The sequence below is a fragment of the Pterocles gutturalis genome, unplaced genomic scaffold (genome assembly GCF_000699245.1).
Source record: "Pterocles gutturalis isolate BGI_N339 unplaced genomic scaffold, ASM69924v1 scaffold20094, whole genome shotgun sequence".
Taxonomy (NCBI): Eukaryota; Metazoa; Chordata; class Aves; order Pterocliformes; family Pteroclidae; genus Pterocles; species Pterocles gutturalis.
Window position 1 is genome coordinate 13,794 of NW_010133706.1, and position 23,810 is coordinate 37,603.

The following is a 23,810-nucleotide window of genomic DNA, read 5'->3' on the forward strand; positions in this document are numbered from 1 at the left end:
AAAGAGAACACATCCACAGCTTCCCAAACACTGCCAAGCTTCCACTACGAGCCTACAGCTCCAACTGTTGTGAAATACGGGATGTCCTGAAAGTCAACACTTTCCACAGACGGTACCAGCTGCAAGCTGTTGACAGTGTTCAAGTCCTCCACAGTACTTGGAATACTTACTTCTCAGTGAGGAATTAATGAGGATACAGTTTGCTAATAACTATTTTGCTCTAGTGACTGAAGAATTCACATTACACAAAAGCTTTTTAACACAATCTTCTTCATTACCAAACCTTACCCAGTTGCTGTCTTTATCAGCTTCCTCATATTTAACCCTACAATAATTAAGAAGTGCTTTCCCCTCCATAAGCGCAAAAAATGCTTTCTATTCTGTCGGCACAGGTTTTGAACTAAAATCCACATGTGTTACCACTTCCACAAGGAAAAAGCGGCATATTTTGAGACTGGAAATGAGAACTAAATGCAGAGGAAATGTTCGCTCCAGCAGGATGAGCACAGCTGTCTGAGGCGGCTCTGGCCAAAAGGCTTCGCAGGGCTGCAGCGACCACCACCAGTCCTTGCCGTTCGTTTTGTGCGTAAGCCACAAGTCAGCGCACAACATCCCGGCAGCAGGTGGGAAGAAGCCTGGCTCCCTTGTGACTCAGAGAGAAGGTCAGCAACTGCATCACCACTTCCAAGGGGAACTCAGAGCTGCTCATCACTCTGACTTTGTCTGGTTCTAGAAAGATCCCAGCCCCCAGGGAGCTGGCTACTAGGTCTCCCTTTTTTTACAACCCCTTTTGCACAACAACAGTGAGAAACTACAAAAACGCCTAGCACTAAATTGAGTGGCAGCCTACCAAGCATAAAGACAAGTAAAAATAATATGGAAAATGAGAATGCTCCTCTAAAGGAACGCTGGGAGCAGGCGACCCTTTTACATTACCCTACTTACAAATGGAGACCAGGGTGAGCTATATAGAGCACACTGGCAGCTCTCCAGTGAGGAGATAGCCCTGCTCATCCTCCTGGATCAGTTTACAGTAAACTCTGTTGGCAGGGGGGAAGCTCTCAGCAGAGCCATGCTTCTGGAAACACGCACAACTCCAGGGTCATCTGGGGTGGGAAGAAGGAGGCAGGTAATTGACGGTCAAACTCCAGTCCCATTTGTGCTCCATCTTGCCCACTTATGACAAAGTGAATTCTTATTTGGTTCTAAAATCCTGTGTGATCATTAGAAAGTGAGCTGAAGACAAGGCGAGAGGACAGCAAGAATCTATACCAGAAATAGTCATGCGGCAATGCCGTGCCACTTGCATCACCCCAGCGTGGCAGAGCAGCCGAAAGCACTCCCTGGAATCTAGCCTGCCTCTAGGTTTCCCCACGTAGACAGAGCAGCTTCAGTTCATCAAGCTATTTATATCTGCACAGCATATCAACAGATGCTTAGCTTTAAATATGGATTTAAATCTTCTTGAAAACAGCCAGGCTAAATATAAACTTCAGGTTAAATTTGCTCCTTGGTGCTGTCCTGAATCACAGCTCTCCTTCTGCCTTTGCTGTTCCCACAGATGACGACAGAAGATGTCCTGGCAGCCTATCGCTGTACCACTGAAGTCCCTCGGATCATTATGGCAAAGCAAGACCAAACCCTAAGGGAAGGTGACACTGGGATGTTAACCCTCTTCCCTAATGAAAGGTCCAACAATCCAAAAATGCACGTTTAACCCCAAATGTAGTTTTGTCTGCAGCTGGAAGCTTCTTATTTATTACCAAAGCATTAAAGAAACCCACAAGACAGAGAGCAATCTCATTTTGAAGGCAAGCAATTAATTAAAAAACACTGCCTGCTTTACATATACATACCTACATATGCATTTTAAGTACATCAGGTAAAAGAATTGGAAATCTTCCCTTTTCACCACCGAATAAGTCACACTGACACAGCTGGAATGAAAACCAGATTTGTATTATTAAAAAGATGAGTGCACCTTTTATTTGCATAGATGCCAAGACATGCTGTTCATCAGCTAGATTTTTAGCAGTTATTCTGTTACCTCCTTCTCGTACCCATGCTATAGGGCTCTCCACACGACATGCATCACTAGTAGTAGCTGCAAGAAGCTGCAAAACCCTTGCGGCCAGGCCAAAGGAAAAGAGTTTCCGATTAGGAGTTCAGAGCATGAGCTTGATACGTGAAGTATACAGCAGCCAGTATTTCACCCTAGAAACCTGCATGAATAATTTACATCAGCATATTCTGTGGTTACAGAGCTGTTTCTTTCACCTCCAATTAGCAAATGTCATTCTACAAGCCGTAACAGTCATTTATCTGAAGTAGTCCATCCCCAAATAATCCCCATTTCTTGAAACAGACACAAAACAACTGTTCTGGATGGCACTACTTTTCTGCCACTAGGAATGTGGAGTATGTTTCAGCCCAGCTTTAATGCAAAGCCTGGACTAATCCCCCTACAGAGCTTTAGCTAGACTTTGCCAAAGGAACAATTGTTGCCATTAAATAAGTTTATACTGTTTGGTGGTGAGCATTTGCTTTCTTTCTGCAGAGTGAGCTGTTATTCCCACGATGAAATGCATGCTGGAATGAAGTCACTTGACTACATTTCTTTTTTCTATAGACTCATCCTTCTGAAGTTTCCCATCCTAGGCAATTTACATAGAAACAGGCTGGAACAAGCAAGCCATGATATACAAAGTAGGCAGAACAAGTTCCAGACAGATAAAGGGAAATCCAAATACGAGCAAGTCCAACAAAACGGGGTCAGACATGTTCTCTAGGAATACCCAAAGCACAAGGAAGAGTCAGTGCCCAGCTGAATATTGAAGTCAGCACTCTGCCTCCAAGCAAGGAGCAGGAAGAAGACTTCTACTCTTCAGCATCTGTAGCAGGGACACCAGCGCCCAACAGATATGCAAGATGCCCCAGAAAGCTTCTAAAGGTCCAAGAATCAAACGAAGTCACACATCAAAATCCTTCCATATCCATGAAACTCTTTTCTAGCTCCAACTTTCCATTGTCTCCACGGTCTTGAACTCACGGAGTTTTGTGCAACTTCTATGAGCCCATTTCCTCATTCAGAGCAGATCTCCCCCAGCCACATAACTTCCCTCAAAACAGCTCCTGAAACTTTGTGGATCTATCATTTGCCATCTCCCAAGTTTATTCCTTCCACACAGTGGTGAGGAGCCAGTCTCGCCATCATCCACAGACCACAGTAACCGCAAAGTGTTTGACTCCAAAATACAACGGCTCCCTTGGGACACAATTACCACCCTCTTTCTCAGACACCACCATTCACTTTGCGCACCGCATTCAGCCCTTTTTGGGTGAACCGAGGCACAATGGCACTGCACTGGACACGTGCTACAGTGCTGCCTGCTGTGAGCTCTTCAAGCCCAGCTTCATTTCAGAGAGGGAATTCACAGAGGCTCAGCACTCTCTACTCCCGCACAGTTTGTGGAGAGAGACTCGCTCCTCTGGACTGCAGGTCACTGCAAAACCTTCAAGTAGCTTCTCCCAGTCTGTGTGACACCTATCTCTGCCCACATTTGGTGCAGGACTCTTAATAAATGTCTTGATATCAAAACTTTCTGTTTTCAATACAGCTTTTCTGACCTCTGGACAAAAAGCCAAGCACACAGTTTCACTACTTACAGTGAACTCTTCCTGATTGCTCTTTGCTGTGAGTGTTGTTCTTCAGTGTGTGTCCTTTTTTCCTGACTGATGATTCACATTGTAAGAGCTACTTATCCATTTAAAAAACAAAAATAAAAATATCTCCCCAAACCCACAACACTATCAGTGCGCTACAGCCACGGACCGGACTGTTGCTGTAGCACTGTAGACTTTTGTAACTATTTCGTGTAGCATGTACATAAAGTCAATCTGTTATCCGTACCATCCATCACCCCTGTCAGACTGTATTTGCCTGAAATTCCCAGAGGGCCAGGCACACCGAGACACTTCTATGACGATGGGTGGCTCTCTGAGGCTGAGCATACAGCTGACTCACTGTGGAGCCCAGTTCTTCCCTCTTGTGTGCAAGCAGGTTTTGACACATATGCTTTCTGCTTCATCTTGATGTTCCAGCATCCTTCCATTCACCACCGCTTTTACACCAGGAAAATGGTGTGGTTCCAAGCAAGCGAAAGCGCGGTTTTAACAGCTGCAGCCTTCTGCTGCTGATCCCAAGTTCCCCTAGCAGAATTGCAAGTACAAAATAAGGACACACACTTCACCCAGAAAAAAAAAAAAAAAAAAAAACAACTCCCACGTAGTTTCAACACAGAGGAGCCAAGTTATTAATCAGAGCCTGAAATCCAAGCCTAGTAAGTCACATCGTTATGAAACCACTCTTGGAGCATGAACACAACAGAGAGTAACTGCTGGAGGTCTCCATATCAGGCTGCTCAAAATAACCTCTCCTTACATGCACCCCCATCTAATTCACAGGGTATTATATACCCATGGGTCAAAGCTAAATCAAACACCCCTCCTCGCCTGGATGAACTCAGTTCCCATTACTATATTTAAATATCAAGGTCTCAAGTTGGAAGCAAGAATTGAACAAAAGCCCAATACCACATTCAAGTTGAGACTAGTCCATTCATATGTTTCGTTACAACCAGAGGAAAAGCTCTGCTGGTTCATGCATACCTTTATTTCCATCTAACTGCTGAGGTCTACGCTACTCTTCCAGTGAGTATACAAACCAAAAGGCAAAATGCACCAAAAGGGATCAGCATTTTTATAGACATAAATTTGGTGATACAAGTACAAACAAATCTTTTAAAAATTGCTTGCATTTCAGTTAATAGCTGAAGAGCAGCCCTGAGGAGAAGGACTTGGGAGTGTTGGTTGATGAGAGGCTCAACATGACCTGGCAAGGTGCGCTGGCAGCCCAGAAACCACCCGTGTCCTGGGGCATCCCCAGCAGCGTGACCAGCAGGTCGAGGGAGGGGATTCTCTCCCTCTGCTCCGCTCTGGTGAGACCCCTCCTGCAGTGCCGCATCCAGCTCTGGGTCCTCAGCACAAGAAGGACATGGACCTGTTGGAGTGGGGCCAGAGGAGGCCACAGAGATGGTCCAAAGGCTGGAGCATCTCCCGTCTGAGGACAGCCTGAGAGAGTTGGGGTTGTTCAGCCTGGAGAAGAGAAGGCTCCGGGGAGACCTTCCAGCACCTTCCAGTGCTGAGAGGGGGCTACAGGAGAGATGGGGGGGCTCTGGATCAGAGAGTGTAGTGATAGGATGAGGGGTAACTGTTATAAGCTGAAAGAGGGGAGATTTAGATGAGATATTGGGAAGAAATGTTTTCCTGTGGGGGTGGTGAGGCAGTGGCCCAGGTTGCCCAGAGAAGCTGTGGATGCCCCATCCCTGGAGGGGTTCAAGGCCAGGCTGGATGAGGCTTTGGGCAACCTGGGCTAGTGGGAGGTGTCCCTGCCCATGGCAGGGGGTGGAACTAGAGGTCCTTTAAGGTCCCTTCCAACACAAACCATTCTATGATCTGCTTTTCTCTTCAGCTTTCAGATGACCAAGCTCCTCCCTACACATAAATTTGATGTACTTATCATTATTTTAAAAGTTCACTCAGTGGGTGAGAAATCAGCAAATAAGTCCAAGGACTCTTCCCTGCTTGAACAAATGTTGGATCAGGATTCAAAGCTGAGCAGAAGAGCCCACAGCTCTCAAAGCTTTTCTTTCAGATATCATACAGATTTATTTTACTGCGTATGCCATTTTTTCTGGGAAATGGCTGACACTAACAAAGAAGAAAGGAAATAATTTTCAGTGTACAAGGGCTGAGGCCTTTTCCACCCTATCTTGTTTATTCTTCAGGTTTACTACACTGAAATTTCAGTGTCATTCAATTTCCATTTCCTTTCGTGGTTCTTCTTTGGCTTCCAGTCCTTCAGGTCACAGGTGAAATAGTTCATTTTGGCTTATCAGGAAGTCAATGAGATAAAAGAGTCAGAAGAGATAAAAGGCAGTTCTTGTATCTCAATAAGTCGTTGTTTCTTCGAGGCACGAACACATCCACAACACAGCTCCTGCTCCAATGCAAAAACTTCAAAGCAAGTTCACAATTCCTAAAATAATCCTGACAGAAAGAGAAACCCAGAAGTAGGTCCTTGGACGAGACCCACAGCTGCAGAAGACTCAGCTTGAAGAGAAGTCTTTCCTCAAAAGCATTTGCGAGCATATAACAAAGCTTATTTTTTGTGAATCATGACAAGTGTATTTAGTTCAGGGCTCACGCTTATGCAAACTAGAGCTTCAGCAAAGTGCACACTGAAGTGATATTCTGTAGGGAGACCTCTGCTATCGGCAGGGTATTCTGTATATGATTGATTTACTTCTTTTTAATAACACTCCCATTTTGTCATAACAACCTACTGGCATCTGAGTAAAACAGGTTTTTGGCCTCGAGATCTCTGGTTCTCCCTCCACACATTTCTTTATAATCTAATTCCCTAACAGCTTCCTTGTGCAATCAAAATTATCCGCATTATCTTTGCTCCAGCCCGATCTGGAGGAGGAGATAAATGAGGGGGTGCCAAGAGAAGAAGCAAAAGGGCCAAGAAATGACTGGTATTAGGAAGAAGGGAGCAGCATCGCAGTTTTACAGACAGCCCTGCACCACTCACCACGATTTTGCTAAAACGTCTATTGATCCCACTCATTAGATCAGCAGCATCTGCTGCCATCCAGAGCGTAGCCATCTGTGCGCTCATTTCCCAAAGCCACAATCCCGACTGGAGGAGGTTAGTAGGTCACAAGCATAATTCTCCTCACCTCCTCGGATGAGAGGAGACTCAGCTCCACGCTGCAGGAAGCACTCTGAGAGCCCCTTTTTTACCCATCCCTACCTTCTAACACTTCCCCTACCAGCTGACCTCAGCTGCAAGCTACATTTCAGTCCCTCCAAAAGTGACTAACCTGCCTTCTTCCTAGTGCAGAAGCAAGAAGTGATAGGCAAGGCAAATTTACAATAGCTCTGCTGATGGATAAGCAGATTGCAGAGCATGGAAAGAAAAAAAAAAAAAAAAGAAAAAAAGAAAAGAAAAATACACCAGCTGCAAGAATAACTAGACTAAGGATCAACATTTTGAATGGTCCCAATAGGAACCATTCAATGAGATTCACAAAAGCCAACAGAAAACATAAAGTAGAACATAAAGGGAAAAAAAACAGATGTTGGTTATTAGAGGATTTTACACAGAGCATACCTCAAGACTTCATAAGAACGAAGCAATAATTTTCAGTTGGCAAAAGGAACAAGCTCTCTCCAGCTCCCAGCTCTATTTCCAACGCTCCCTGTAGGGACAGATCCTGAGCCTGCCTCGTGCCTCCCTCCATCCCACCTTCATCACCTACAGTCACCAGAACCCTTTTCCCTCTCTGTATCTCTCTGGAAACCAAGGTAAGTTGAGAACTTGTGACTCGCCTCATCAACTCCTACTCCAGCCAGTCCCTCTTCTGTCGGAACGACAGCAGAGAACACCTAATACACAACATTTACACCATGTTGGTAAGGATCTCAACGATAGCTACTTTTCCTCTCACCTAAGTACAGTACTGGCCATCCAACAGTTTCCAACTCCAAACAGCATCCATGCTATACACACCCACAAAACAAACACACAGAAGCAACGCCATACCGCTGCTGACCAGTTTGCCTGCTATCGGTAAGAGCGAGCGTCATTTGAACAAAGCAATGTTTCCTGGCAAAACCTGAGTCAGAAAACTCACTGTATGACATGGCGTGTATGAGACTTAAGCAGAACGGTGAAATAGCTACCAGGCTCAATGGACAGGTCCAGGGTATCTGCTTTGAAAAGCTTTAAACTCTTTTTTCCATATACACAGAGGGGAACCCAGGGCTTGTTCCCACACTGTCCGATGGATTTACAGAGAGTCTAATCCAAGAGGAGCAGCTTTGCAGTACCAACCATCACCTGCACAATTCAGCCCTTCTCAGCTGTGGAAATATCTTTGGCTTGAAATCAAAATGCTTCTAAATGAGCGGTTTTTTCTTTCACATGGTAAATTCCTTAGACTTTTCTGTCCCTTAGCAGTTTCACGTGAATGCAGAGAGCAGAATTAGGCAAAGAATTAAGGTGGCTTAGGTAATTATAGCGGCACATGCTATCACTTCGAGACAGAAGATTAGCACAGCGAGCTTACAGTTAAAGGAGGTCTTCCCTTGTACTGGGAAAAGCTTGGCCTCTTTTCCACTTCGTCCATCTAAAACATGAATAACGTACTATGTCACAGTGGCAATACACACCCCATAAAAACTTCCCAGAGGCACTTCTGGTACTTAAAAACTGAACAAGTTTCAAGATGAAGAACCACTTTGAATCCACAAAGTAGACAGCGATTCACCCTGTGGCTTTAAGCCCGATACGAAGTTTATATTGAATTATTTTCCTCTACATCTAGCATGATAAATTGTGTCACCTTTGGCCAAGGGAGATTTCTAATAAAAAACTTCCTGGTAAAGAAAAAAGCAGCGAAGACCACTCTTTATCAACAACAGCTTAGTTGGAAAGCTGCAAGCAAACACAAAGTTTATCAAGGCAGAAGCGACCAGTAAATGAAAATGCTTTGTATCACTCACACCTACCGCAAAAGGAAGGTATGTTGAGGCTGATTCATCACTTCATTTTGCAGGTCATTTTCTCTGTTCTGCTCAGATCACATTTAGCAAATGTACAATGGTCAGTTCTTATTATTTCATCTCAAAGTTTACAACAATTAAGTCAGTATTAACCAGAAGGGGTTAACAGTTTTTAAGTCCCCTCTCAAGGGGAAGTTAAAGCCATAGAAGAATCTTAACTTCCACTTAATAAAAAAAATTGTATCAGTTCTTCAATTTGCAGAGAAAACTTAGAAGTATGGCAGGAGTGCAACAGCGTTAGGTTGTCAACGGCAAGCTGAAATACCACCACTTTGGTATCTGTACTTCATATGCTTCCTATTCGAATTAATTTTGTTATTTCAGGGTCATGGATTTTGATTACTTCAATTTCACAGTGTAACTGCTCAATTGCTCTCCCATCCATCTTGATGTTATTACCACAGCAATTTTTGTGTTGTTTTGTTGTTTTTCTTTAACAATGAAAACAGTGGAGGCAGGTTTTAAAACAAATACCTGAAGAGGTAACACTGTGCCTTTAAATGCACCACCCCTATAAATAATCCTCATCAAAAGCACATTATCATTTCTCTTGAGATGAAAATGATCACATTCATTCCTCCTTCTTCCACTGCAGTGGCTGCTCCTTTCAGACACATTCAGTAATCTCTGAAAGCTGAACTGAGATCTCAACAGTTTTATCCTGGCCTCTGCAAGGGCGGAAAACTCTCTCCTGTATATTCACATTATTCCAGGCCCGGGCTTCACAAGGGCACACTACAATGCTGATTTTTTTTTTTTTTAAACTTGAATCACTTTTCAGCACCAGTCTGACTGCATCACAACCCCAGGAACACTGAAGGAACCTAAGGAAATCCTGCTGGGAAAAAAAAAAGAAAAAAAAAAAAAAAGAAAAAAAATGTTACTGACAGTGGGGAAAGAAGAAAGATTTTGGAGGCAAGCTGAGGAGCTCAGCCAGGGAAAGAACTCAGTGCACCGACTCCTGTTCTCATAGCAGCCTGCACAGTGCCCTCAGCACCCTGGCTGCTTGCAGTATTCGGGACAAAAGGAAGCCCGAGAGACGGAACTTTTATCTCCTTGTTCTCAAAGCAAAGGACGTGCCAGAGTGAGAGGCAAAACTGTGTCTGTAAAGAGTGCCAACCAGAGAGGATAAGGTAGGAAATGCTGTTAGATTAGGATGAGATTTATTTTCACTCACACGAGATCCCTGACATAACTGTCCCTTTGAAGACTTTCAACACCAGGCTTTCAGGACTTGCCAAAGGCACACAGGGCAGCTGGCGGCAGGGCAACGCTCAGATGCCATGTGTTGCATCCAAACAGGTGTGCATGAGTCCTTCCCACGGGTACTCGACTGACGCCTAAATTCTATCAGACCTAACATGCACATCACTTATCTGGGGACGCTGCTGCTTTTCTCCAGCCCTTACTCTCAAAAACAACTTCAGAAATGACACTAGAGGGGAACGCACAACTACCATACCTTTCTGGGCAGGAAAAGAACTTAACCTCTGCACCACAGGCACTCAATATTTTCCTCAATGACCAGCACTGCCAAGAAAGGTCACTTTCTGTTACTGTGCATGGGAGTCTCAGGACATACCTACTAAGGAATGAACAGTTCGGCCCTACCTTTATCACACATACCTAAAACCTGGTCTTTGAAAGGAAAAAAAAAAAAAAATCAGCTCATTTCTCAGCTGTCAGAAGCAAGGAATGAAAGCTTGGCAAAGACATGAAAATTTTGTTCTATGTCAGAATGAGATATTAAACACACACTTCAATAATTCCTTTAGAAAACCTACTGAAAGGAGGAAAGGGGAAAACATGACATGGGGCCAGAGGGGGGGTTGGTGCAGGAAAGAGCAGGGGAGCATACTCAGCAGTGATGAAAAGCTGCACTGTTCGCTTACCCAGAACCACCGAACAAAAAGCAGCTGCCTACTCCTCTCAGCTTCCCAAGTGCAACTCACTTGCTGACTGGCATGTACTATCCCGCTCGCGTGGCCGAGCTCTCAGGACTGCCAGCCTGCAGCTGCACAGCCAAGCAAACCAAGACCATCAGGCAGGTTCACACCATTCCGTGCTCCGAGGCCAGTTTCAGCTGTTCGCTTACCTAAAGAAGGTGGATGGTAGGTATAAGGGAAGTGTAAAGTGTTTTAAACAAACCAAAGTGTTCATGAGAAGCCCTTATGTGCTCAGCATATGCACAAGTTCAGAACAAAAAAATCCAACATTTCAACCAAGAGGTGTTGCAAAGAAAGGAATTTTTTTAATTGTCTGAGAAAAACCCTGTACTCCTGACAAGAAAAAAAGAAAGCCTTTGCCTAGGGTGACAGTTCAAATCTAGACCCAACCTCTTATCACCATGTGCTTTGGTCCTATCCAGGCACTTCAGTGGGAGCTCTGAGCCTTTGCAGTTAGCAGAACAGAGCCAAAGGAACACAAGAAATACCATCCCGACCATCTCCCACCGATGAGAATTGGAGTAATTAAGGGGGGAAAGGAAGCTGGTTTTAGTTGCTGCTTTAAGTACCTCCCTCCTACTTGTGTCTCTTCCCTGTCACTCCCATACCCACATGAACTTCCTACCTGCCAGTCAACCAAGCCTTCAAGTAACCCCTGCTTACACCTCCTCTCCCCATTTTTCCTCTGGATTTTTTGAGGACACAGCCTTTTCCCTGAACCCACCCATAAACCCCCAAAATATCCATCTTGAAACCTAACACAACTCCAGGTCTGCATCCCCTGCAGTGAGAGGCAAGAGAGCTTCCCTGCCCCACTGATCAGCACTTGTTAACTGTAACCACAAAATGAAGCAACCTGCCAGGGGTGGAAGATGTCCTGCCTCAGAGGAGTCAGGCCCCCTAGAAGAAGGTCCCTAACCAAATTTGCAGCGCCAGGAAGCCGTCAGCTTTCCCCTCGGTAGCCAGATGTCCTGCGAAGGCAGTCAGAGGTCTCTCTCTGCATTATGCAATCTCTCCTCTGCACGGCAAGAGCAGACACAAGGGCTGTGTCAGCAGGCGATGCCGTGCCCAGCTGCTGGCTCTGCGCTTTGCAGGCACGGCTGACCTCCTCACCTGCACCGTTCCCACAGCCTGCCTGCCCCGGGCACCTTCCCAGGCGCTGGCCCGTTTACTCAGCCAGCTGCACCCCAACAGCCACTGCGAGGGGCCCCAGCCCCGCGGAGGGCATGTCTGCAATCGAAGCAGTAATTATTGCTGTGTTTACCTCTGCACTTATGTGGCCTAAATACGCTACTTGCGGCATCAGAGATCCGAGGGGCAGAAAGAAGGCATGCTTCAGCTGACTCTGCCACCTCGGAGCAATCCACTAGCCTTCTGTGCGCTTCTGGAAGAACAAAACACTGAAGCTTATGTTTATGGCAAAGGCTCCCTGCCCATCTTCCCTATGTAAAATATCAGTATAAAAGAAACTTAAGATTTTGGCCTCCATGCCCAGTATTTTTCAAAGGCTCTCAAACAGTGGTCTGTTGTTGCTCTACTAAGAGCAAGTAGTGAGATTAAGCTAAAAGCTTTTGGGAAATCCACGCCACGTCTTAAGGAGCCAGGAAAGAAACTGGATTGCTGAAAAATCCAACTACGCTAATAGAAAGTGGACTCTTGGCACACCCTCCAACTGTGCTGCATCTGCTCTGCTAAGTAGGTACATTTATTTCAATCCCGTAGCTGTCTCTTGCTATTTATGGCTGCTAGTTTAATGAACTTGCAGGGTAGCCACCAAGCCTGAGCCTTGCTAAATCGAGGTTTAAATATCCTTGTTGAATTCATTCTCATTATGGGTGGACTGTTCCACAGTTGGACTGTCAACTTCCACTCCTCACTGGAAAACAACTGGGACATTCTCCATAGTACAGGAACTTTTCCTGCAAGGCAGGCACTCTGAGTTGGGAAGCAATTCCAAAAACTTCATAGTAAATCAGACTGCACATGAAGAGATCAGAAGACCATTTAAGAACAGCCAAAGAGATCACAATACATTTTTAAGAAACATAAAATTAAATAGCCACCTCACTCAACCGTGAGACAAACAGAGGCAATTCTGTAAGTGTCCCAGGCACAGGTATTTTGACGAGCAGTCTTTGGCTCAAGCTGCAAGCAGCTGCACCTACAGATCAGGGCTGCTCTATTCTCCCGAAGTTGCTGTATTGCTTTAGTGACCCGGCATGCAACTCATTTCCCATTTTGTACAGAAGCGCTCCAAAGAAGAGGCAATTTTGTGCTGGGGAGCTGCAAAGCTTGCTCTTTGAAAGGAGAGGCCTGACACAGAAAGCCTGGAAAACCCCTGCAGAATGGGGCACGGATGTCAAATGGATTGCACTCAAACCCAGAAAGAGATGGTTTCCACACTGGTGGACTCAGATTGCTTTTTCCAAGGGTGGTTTCAAATAGAGCCTTGTCTCCATTTCAGAGGCAGTGCCAGGGACAGAGCTTTCTGTCTATGCCAGACGCTCCCTGGCCGTGAAGGCTCGCTCTGTCCCCACGGGAGACTCCTGGTCCCAGCAGGCTGAGCGCAGAGTGTTTCACAGCACAGCCCGCAGCACGCTTGCTCTGGATATTTTACCTATTGCATTTACAAGAGACTGATCTGCATACTTCCGTGTCCCATTTAAGATGGGAGATGCAAAACGTTATTTCAGGCCTTGTGTAAGCAAACTGTTCAAAACTGCTGATATTGCGCAAAGGGGCAGACATACATCTAAAGATGATGGTTCTCAAGAGATGTAAAGGATGAGATTGTAACTTACCCACTGGTAGAACAGTCCGTTGTCCAGAAACACCTGCATGCATACTCAGGTCTTATGGATTTCATCAGGAATTATGGACATGATGAAGAACTTATAGAATCAATGGGCATTTCAGCCCCATAGCTGGGCTTTCTTTTCAGATAAAGATCACGTTGGTGAGCAAGAGAACGTAGCAAAAAAGCAGAGTAGCTTCACCTGCAGGGATACCTGGCTAGAACCGTTCAGAGGTACTGTAACGGACAGACAGATGTTAGAAAACTAGCTGCACACACACTCACACAGCACCACTCGCTTACCTATGCACTTACAGCCCTGCTAGAAGACCTAAAGAACCTAAAAGGGCCAAAAAAACCCTCTTATTCATTATGCAAGAAGCAAACCACAATGTAAAAGAAAGAAAGGATACTACAACTTCAGTGCGTCCCACATCAACCAGAACCAACAAACTTTTGTACTTGGACTAAAAATGAAAAAGCCTGCACTGAACCAATCAGCACAGTGAATTCATGCTACAAGATTGCTCGCCACAAAATCTCTTATATCCCTAGGCAGCTCAATAAACCAAGCATAGATTAACCAGTTTTCAAAAAAATGGTGCCGACTGATGTTACAGGATGTGTCAGGTTCAGACAATCTCTTAAAGATAATTACAGTTCTCTCTCCACATAAAACATCCTACTGAGAAGTACTTAAATGCATGTATTCAGCAGCAAAGTCTCAGCACACATACCCAAAACTGACAGGAAGCTTCAAGAAAGCAGGATTCTGCTGGCGTTCCAGGTTTCCTAGCCCCAGATGACACAGACCTTACTTCTGAGAGAAAGCTGCATTTTGAAATAGAATTGTTAAAAGCTGCGTATTAACCCGTAGTCAGGGACGATGCTTGGCTATCATTGCAGAGGGCAACAGTGGCTGTCTACACAGCGAATCTGTCCCATTCACACCAAACCTCACCTTCACTGGGAGAGATGCACTCCATCCAGAACGACAGCATTAGCCCCGAATAGCACCTTAATGAAATGGCTCTGCTGCAACTGTTCTCTCTTTCAGCAAAATGCTCCTCCTAACCCACATCTGAGGGCTCAAGAGAGGTTTTTTTACTAAAACCTTGAAGAATTACTGCTGGTGGGTGGAAGAGGAATTTCTCTGTGCAAACTTTCACAAACCTTTGATGGGATGACATAACATCCCTTCCCTCTCTCTTGCTGTACTGGTCCTCTAGAAACCACTCCAACAGACAGATCCAGATTTTCAACCTCTTTCCTCTGTTTCTGGTTTTGTGTCCTGTAAACAGGATCATAGTCACACCCTTCAACTGGTAAAGAAATTCAGTAAGCTTAGCCCACATGTGACTATATGCAGAACAGCTGCAACTAACAGTGTAAAATGAAAGATAGCCTCACCTCATAACCATTTATCCCTCCTTTAAGATCCTCCAAATTTTTATCCAAAGATTATCCACCTGTCAGTACTTTGACTCCTCCCAAAAAATCAGATTTTACTCTCATCAAGGATGCAAAGGCTAAGAAAATACTATTACAAGATGCAGTTTATTAGTTTCATGGGCACCTTATGGTTGCTTGTTGCTTTCGGGCCCAAGTGCCCTGCTGACCCCACTGCCAATGCTCATCGTCAGAGTCATTTCTGAAGCCTGGCACTGCACGGGGCACAGTGCCCTGTAATGCGCGTTTCCAGTAAATTGTGAACACTGAATTTCCTCCATTTTCTTCAGCATCATGCTGAGTTCAGACAAATCTTTAACTTTGGCAACCATTTTTCAGACCCACAAGTGGTTTTAACGAAAACCGTCAGTAAACCATACAGTACCACAGCAAGGCTCCACATCCCACAGCCTGGGGGATAAAACTTTTATATTTGGCCAATAGCAGTAACATACCATTAAAGGAAAATCTAATCTTACAGTTCTTCAAGCAAAGGGAATTCCTGAAGACTCCCTCTTGGTCTTTAAGGCGGGTAATTACATGTACCAATATGTGTTCACATGCACGTAAAGTACTACACTTCGGATAAGGATGAAGATGTCCTGTGTTTACAACTGCAGAGTAAGGCTTACTGTCCCATCAAAGCAAATTCCTTCCATATTCCATTTCCACGTAACATTGTTAAAAGTCAAAAGTGGAAAGAGGCTAAAGTCAGGCAGTCAACGAGACTCTGTGATTCAGAGAAAAAAGACCTCAAGAACACAAGACGGTGCAACCCACTTGCCTGTTGCCTTCTTTCCATAAATTGTGAATGAAGGCTCGCATCCTCCTCAGACCTGCAGGCTGCATTAAGAGCTCTGCAAAACATTACCGAGCAGAGGAGCGAGCCTCACTTCGCATGAATGCACGGCACAAAAGTGCCATGCCCACACTGTCTCGCCTCTACTTTTTAAATGGAAAAAAAAAAAAATAAAAAATAAAAAACAAGTCATGCCTCTAGTTAGCTTCCTGAAAACAAGGTTTGAGGATGTTTATTGCCAACTAATGCTACCAGAGCTTCAAAATAGAGAGATTCAAACATTCCTTAACACATACCTTCTACACATGCTGTGTGTCTGAGGGGCAGAGAGCTGGGCCAGGCCAAGGACAACCTAAGCAAGTTCTGCACAAGCACAGGCATCTCTGCAGAGCACCTCATACTGCTGTGTTCGTAAACACAGTGTCTATATGCTGCGTGCTACGACAGTGCTTACCAAGAAACATGATTTCACTGAGTTTGAGCCAGGGAGGTGAGCCAAATTAACTTGGAGGGCAACCACACAATGAGAAGAACCCCCTTCCCAGATCACGCAGAGATGCATTTCCTCATGCGAAAATCTCCACACATCTGTAGTAAAGAATGAGGAAGAGGGAAATGGATTCAGATCGCACCCTGTCCTGAAGAAGAACCTTTTATCTGCCTTCCTTGTTCCATCCCTTCCAAGTAACAGCAAACTACAGCATGTGCTTCATATTGAGATAAGCAATCAGCTGACCCGAGAAGGCAGAAGCAGGCTTGGTCCTCTACCCATGCCAGCTGATAAGCCTCCTGTGGCTTTCCACCATCATCTCTCTTCTCCATCCAGCTGAGTCTTGCCTTCACCCCACTATGTGGATTAACCAGCACAGACCAATTGGATATACTCCAGCCGTTAGCACTACAAAAATCACTAAACGTTTCCTCGGAAAAACCCATTTTAACCATTGTCTCTCAATATGCTATCCCACCCCTTCTGCAGCATTCTGACAGCATAAATCTTTACCTATGTTCCAACCCTTAGGTGTGTTTCAGGCAGACAGGAAGAGAGCATTTAAAGCCCACTTACGAGTAATGCAATAATACTTGTATGCCAGCTTCCTGCATGGTGCAGAATAACAACTGATAAAAAGTGTTTCCTTCTTACTGATCATAACTGGAAACCAGGGCCAGGCTGGTTACAGGAGGTGCTTTTAGAAATAAGGTGCCGGTACACTCCACCTGGAACACGGATTTGTAATAGTCTGCGGTTAAAGGAAGCCACATTTCAGCTAGCACCAGTGTCAGCAGTCCTGCCTGAGAACAAGGGTGTGAACTCCAATTTTCTCTCGGAGCACAGAGACAGCCCCTGCAGGCCTGGAATATACTAAAAGGGCTCTGCAGAGCGAACATAGGCTTAATACTTCCACCTCAGCATACCAGAGAATATCCCTGTCTGGACTTCTGAAGGAGGCATCTTTCCCAAGCAATGCTTTACTTGGGAAAAAACATATCTGTACACGTTCAATCTCCCTAACTCTCTCCAGATGAGAGAGCTGAAGGTTGTTCATAAACTCACACAGTTGGCTTGTTTGACTGAACAGGACACAGATTAAAAAAACCATTGACATTTCCAGACCGCACCAATTCCCAAACACAGAAGTGCAGCTAGACCAGTTTCGAACTGGAACAAAACCCGTACAGGTAAGCTTTGCATTTATGGACCTGTTTACCGTGTTGAGTCTATCCACAGACATGTTTTTTCAGGTTCGCTTGTTGTGGGACAAGCAGCTTGACCTGGTGAGTCAAATCCAGATTTGGTCAAAACCTGACTGCAGAGTTTTCACCAAAGCAGCTGAGGAATCATCTTCAGTTAAGATATCTAGACTTAGGCTTCCTGGTCCTTTGAGACAGATCAAGAAACAGAAGTGATGAATCACATCAAAGCTGTCTTAAAGCTTTCTAGTCAGTAAAAAAAAAGCTCTCAGGATAACGGAGGCAATCAACTAGTTTCCTAAACTTTTAGGAAATACTTTAACTACATTATTAAAGATTTTGCAAATCTAACTTTATATGCTTGTCCTCATATTTGAAGATGAAATAAACTACTAATTATAAACAAGCTGAACTCACAGAGCCTAATACTTAGCAAAGTTACTAATTGCAACAAGTCAACAAAGAGAAGGAGTTATAAAAATTCTGGATTTTACAGAATGACACGCATTGTACCTTTCCTCAAGATGTTTGGGTTTTCTTAATTTAAAATTGCGTCTTGCTTGTTTTAAAAAACGGTAAAAAACCCCGGGATATACCAATCCAAAAATCTTCCAGTTCTAAGGAAAAGGTTGAAATGTCTTCCAGTTCAGTCCCTTCATCCCACCAATAGCTACATAAACAGCGCTTCCATTTTGTTATCTGATTACACTTAGATACACCTATCTATCACCTCCTCTGAAGCCTTTCTGAAAACAGTGTCCTACACATTATATTTGCAATACAGTATTCATCAAGCCTCAGCCTGACACATCCATGAAGCGTGCACGAATCCACTACCTTTACTAGCGGTTAGCACATTCCCTGATTACAGCCAGCCCTTGTGCAAAGCAGTGTTATGCAAAGGTCATTAACACAGCTCTCCCAGCAGCCCTTAATCCTGGGAACTGCAACACCCTCGCTCTTCTATTCTTGGGTCCCTTCACGAGAAAGACACTGAGCTGCGTAAGACGGTACAGCAGGCTCAGGGTTTCCTCTTTCCTTGGTGCCCAGCACTTCTTTTATTTTTCCTCTTCTGACGACATCAAAAGACCGTGTACCCCACGTGCACATCCAGCAAGCCCCTGCAGAGCTTGCCTAGCTCTGACAGACGCAGTCCCGTTATAATCATCCATCAGCATAGAATAACCTCAGGTATGTTAGACTAACCCTCACTCTCTACAGTCAGGTCTTCTTGTCTCCATGCTCTGTGTTTCACTTCTTGCTCAGTTTATGTTACTCTCCCCAAAGAATAAAAGTGAAACCCAGCACTCCCTCCTTCCTGGCCACTTACTCTCCATTTGACAGCTCACCTCCCTACCCCACAGCAAACATCTCCACCCTGTCCCACTCTACTAAACCACAGGGTTAAGTCCTACGAGATATTTCAGCTTCTTATGTCACATACTCTCTTCTGGCAGCTGTCTCAAATAGATGCAAGATATTTTGTTTCAGCTTTCTCACAACTCCATCAAAACTGCTTTACAAAATACCCCAGTTCTTTGTTTCTAATATTCTTAGTGCTCTTTAGAAACTGAACTTTAACCACACACCCCTAACTCAATTACAGTTAACAGTAAGATTAAAAAATAGGGTTATACTGAGTTTTCTTGCCATGATTGCCAGTAACAAAAATAAGATGAAGCTGATGAGGCAAGCTCTTTGTCTGAAGAGAGCTGGTCTTCTCTTGGACACACTTGCCATGACAGAGAGCAAAGACAGCAGCTGGATACATGGCACACATAAGCCATGCAGACCCTCAAAAAGCCTTAAAAGTTCCGGTAAGAGTCAACTAAAGCTGGCACAGTCTCAATATCCAACAACTGTCTCAGATCAGCAACCACCTAAGAGACAGAAAACTAAATTAAAATCAAGAGCCATTTATAAATGATGGAGAAGGTCAACAGCAGACTGTCAGAAATTTCTGTAGGAAGCCTGGTGTTATTACATACGCGGAACTAGAAGAGAAGGGGTTGTTAGCAAGCCAAAAAAAAAAAAAAAAAAGTGTAGAAAACAATTCAGGGCAGCTATGAAGACAAGAGTTTCAGAAGGGAAAAAACCTGGGGAGAGGAGGGAACATGTAATTCAACGTTTGGAAATTCAAGACAGTAATCTGAACTACTCCTATCCTTTACAGTGTTCTAAATTAACTGTGCCAGCTCATAAAAAGATCTGGCCATCAGAGCAAAAGAGCAAGTCCCTGCAAGAACCTGGTAAAGTATCTAGACACGAGATGGTGAACAATACAGAAAAAGTTATGTATGATATGGTATTAATGCTATTACATGGGACACCTGGAATATTGCATGGTATTTAAGCGATCTCATTCCAAAAATGCGTAGTGCAAAGAGGTCAGCATGGCAAAGACTATGGGAAAATTCTCAGAGAGAAATGAAAACACTGCACATTTTTACAGGCAGATGAAGAACAGACAAGAACATACTAAACTGCAGAAACAACAGAGGAAAAAATTATTGTCTCTTTTTCAAGTGACACAAAACAGAAACAACGATGAACAAAATGAGATGCAGAAAATCAAAACCTGATGGAAGAAATAGGTTTTCAACCATGGGTGCAAATAGCCTGTGGAAACAATTCTCCTAGGATATAAATACATCCAGAAGCCAAAAGGGAACTTCTAGATCTGATCACTTGCATGCCAAAGAACAATAAATACAAAAATAAAACATAAAATACCTAGAATTCTTGAAGACAGGTAATTATGTCTTTCAGTGTAAAACCAACTCCTGGTTTCAGAGCGTTGACAAGAAAACTTCCTTGGCACATCTAGGGAACTACTACAACTATGCAGCATCGTAATTTCAAACCGAAAAAATCATTGTTTCTTCAATCAAAGATCAGTCTGTAGGACCCGTGCTTACTCCTCTCTCTCTCTAGTACAGGAAGCATTTTCCCCACTTAAAAAGAAGTCGCTTACTGAAAGTCCAACCATCTGGAATGAGCCTTAATAATCTGAGCTATATCATATCCTGGGCTGTTCTCCTATATTCAAACCCTGTCAGTATGTTCCCTTTTCGGCAGGCTGTCACAGTCTCCCCCCCAGATTTCAAAACAAGCTCGTGGGCAACAGAGAAGAGAGCAAGAACAGGACTTCATGACAGTCTCCTCCAATGTCACTGAAGAGCTGCATAGTGATGACACTAAATAAAGATTCTCTCCTCTGGTTAACGATTTCAGTGGGAATGTATGTACAGGGCATCAAAAATGAACCTCATCTGCTTGCCAAAATTTAGATATTCAACCCCTACAGTTACTCAAACATATAGTAATGCTACATTTTATTCTCCTTTTTGTTTGCAAAACTTAAAATTGATTAATTACTGAAGGCAAAAGACACCATAAGTTATTGACACAACAAAGCCAAATCCCAAATGGATATGTTTCTCACAGCCTATACCAGTGGCCTTGGTGCTTCTTACCAACCTGCTCTACGAGGCTGTTTCTCGTTGAAACCATGGGGTGCTTGATTTCTGGAGAGGGTGCACATGCTGAGAGCCAGGGCAGAAGCTGCAATAGATCCACCGAGGCACGTACGCAGACTTTGCGTCTCCTTGCTATCTTTTTACACACAGTGTCAATTTGCTTCTAAAAATTTGGCCTGTTCCTGGCTGGCATTAACTCAGGAGCAAACTCAGGTGATACAGAGGGATGAAATGTCTGCTCCAGCCTGGGCCTTTCCCAGGCCACAGCAACCATCTGACAGCAACTGAATAAGACTACCCTGACCCTGCGCAACATGAGATGACTGTTTTCATCGATCCAGTTTCCTCCTTCATGATCAGATCAGGAGCAAATCACTAAACAACAGACCATTGTAGTGAGTAACAGCTGACACCAGTACTTACTGAGCGGTTTAAGGATGCTGCTGCTTGTCTCATCAGCATTTTCTACGTCTGATTTGTCGGAGTAGTTCTCAGATATTTTCTCCTTTTCTTTCTTTTCTTTGTGCCCAGGTCTTCTTCTATGACGCCGCCTTCTCCTATAGCTCTTCGGCACATGGACCCCAATGTAAATAGTGTGATGACCTAGAGAACACAAGCATGGTGAATATTAACTTTGATGACATATATTTTATGCATCACTGGCCAGCACAGCTCATGATGCATTTCATTCAAATAGGCAAGCGAAGTATCTTTCTTTGTTGGCCTAACATTAATTAGTTCTACGTTTCTTGTCTCCAAACGCGAGTTAGGAGCTCTTTAGCTACCATTTAGAAAAGTATTTTTAGTATAATTATTTCTGAGAACGGATGTCAGTGCAGACTCGCTGGTAATTATTCTGTCCTTGTGATTCATTTAAAAACAAAAATAAAAACCACAGAAGGCCATCATACCAATTTTGCGATATAGAATACAGTACTCTTCAAAAACATTCTATGTTTTTTGCCATTTGTTTTACCAAATACATTGGCTGGACTTACACCTACCTTGTGCAAACTGACCCAGCTTAACTGAGCAGCTTAGAGCAACAAAATCTACACCATTTGACTATGATACTTGTTACACAATGGACTGCAGAGTACCATCAGGGTATTATTATAACACAGCAGATGAGGAAGGACTGCCAACACAAGTTACTGCTGGAAGAGAACTCAAGGATCACCTGGCCCAACTCTTGAAAAAACCACGGTCTAAACAAGATGTCCCAGCACCCTGCCCAGATGAATCCTGCAAGTCTCCAGTGTTGGGGAATCCACCACGTCCCTGGGGAGATTATTCCAATGGCTGACTGTTCTCAGTGTGAAAAATTTTCCTCTTGCATCCAATCGGAATATCCCCAGGAGTAACTTGTACCCATTACCCCTCGTCTTTTCCATGTGACTCCTTGTAAAAAGGGAGTCTCCATCTTTGTAGCCACTCTTTAAATACTGGAACACAGCAATAAGATCTCTCCTAAGCCTTCTTTTCTCAAGGCTGAACAAACCCAGTTCTCTCAGCCTTTCCTCATATGGCAGGGTTCCCAGTCCAGCACGTAAGAACAAATGTATTTATCTGTACGCACAGCCATTTACTCCTGCTCACACCACAGCATTTCTGCAGAGCTATCCCTCTGCGGAGTCACTGTCTTGCTCACCTCACACACTGGTGTTCTCAGTGTGTGTTTACCCCTTGCATGAATGCATGGCTGTTCAATCACATACGGCCACACCAGATCATGGACTCAAGAGAAGGCAGAGACAGCCTTCGGAGAGTTGAATTTCATCCTGTGGCACTGTCCCAAACCAACTTGTTTGAAGGGTGTCTCCCCAGAGATAGGGGAGACTCCCTCGAGCAGCAGCCTTCACAGATACCAGCCTCCGTGACTCCGCTGCGGCTTTGAGCAGGAAGCACAGATAAGATACCCTCAGTCCTGACTCCAACACCCACCCATGCCTCCCACAGAGGATACTCATTCAAAAGACTCTGTCCACAATGTGAAATCACACCACTCCTGAAGCCACAGGAATTTCTGTCAAATGAGTGGGCACCTGACAAAACAACAGCAATCTGAAGGCAGAGGTCTTCTGTGTCCCCAGGCACAGAGCTCTGCAACACCTGTTTAGCTCACAACTGTGTCCACCTCTTTTTCAGCAGCCAGGCTGCCTTTTGCTCAGGAATAACAATTAAGTCAAACAAGTAACAGAAGCCAGGCTTCACACAATAAAAGAGCACACATTTGAGAAAATTAGAGAGAAAACCGGCCCTTGCTCCCTACCCATCTCCACTGCTTTTCCCTCCTTACAGAATAAGTATTGCTCTTTCCTTTCACCTGCACACTGCACCTGTCAGTATTGTTTGCTTTTCAGCAGCATCACAAGGTACCAGACTAATCACCTATTTGTGATACACAGGAAGCTGCTCTGGAAATGCCAGCGCAAGAGTAAAGCCAGAGAATGCAGCTACCGGTTAACTTCACTGCTAAACACGCCTGTTTCCTCGTTATGATAAATCCAATCTTTGAGACTGGGCAGCTGGAACTTTAGGCAGAAAACACACAATTTCCATAACAAATTGACACCTTGTGTGAAGACTTGCAAGAGAGACTGTGATGGATCAGCAACAGCGTGTGGTGATGGGTGACCAGGCAGCCCACTGAGCCCTATGCCGGACAGAGCCCATGAAGTGTGCTTTGAAAAATTCACAGGGCAAGCACACAACGCGTGTGTGTGTGCACACATATGTATAAAAATAAATAAAACACAGGTATGGAGGGAATATTGATTAAAAGTCAGAATTTTGCATGGAAAAATCCAATGATCTTTAACTAAACATTTCCACAGGGGTGGCTGAGGCATTCTCTGACCAACTGCTGCGAACAGCTCTGCGTGCACATGGCGTGTTTTGTCTTCCTTATACTCCTGCTGTTCTCTGGCCGGATTTGTCCATGAGAAGGCCTGTTGGGG

The 23,810-nt window shown here is 44.3% G+C and overlaps 1 protein-coding gene across 1 annotated transcript in view; it reads right to left on the reverse strand.

Moving 5' to 3' along the window:
• Nucleotides 1–21,273: 21,273 nt before the first annotated feature.
• LOC104467534 (electrogenic sodium bicarbonate cotransporter 1-like) overlaps nt 21,274–23,810 on the reverse strand; it is a gene marked incomplete at its 3' end in the record, with an annotated part of 17,354 nt that continues 14,817 nt past the window's right edge. Inside the window, exon 2 of the mRNA XM_010081342.1 lies at nt 21,274–21,453. Within this exon, the coding sequence (XP_010079644.1) occupies nt 21,274–21,453 (180 nt within the window). The remainder of the gene's footprint in view (nt 21,454–23,810) is intronic.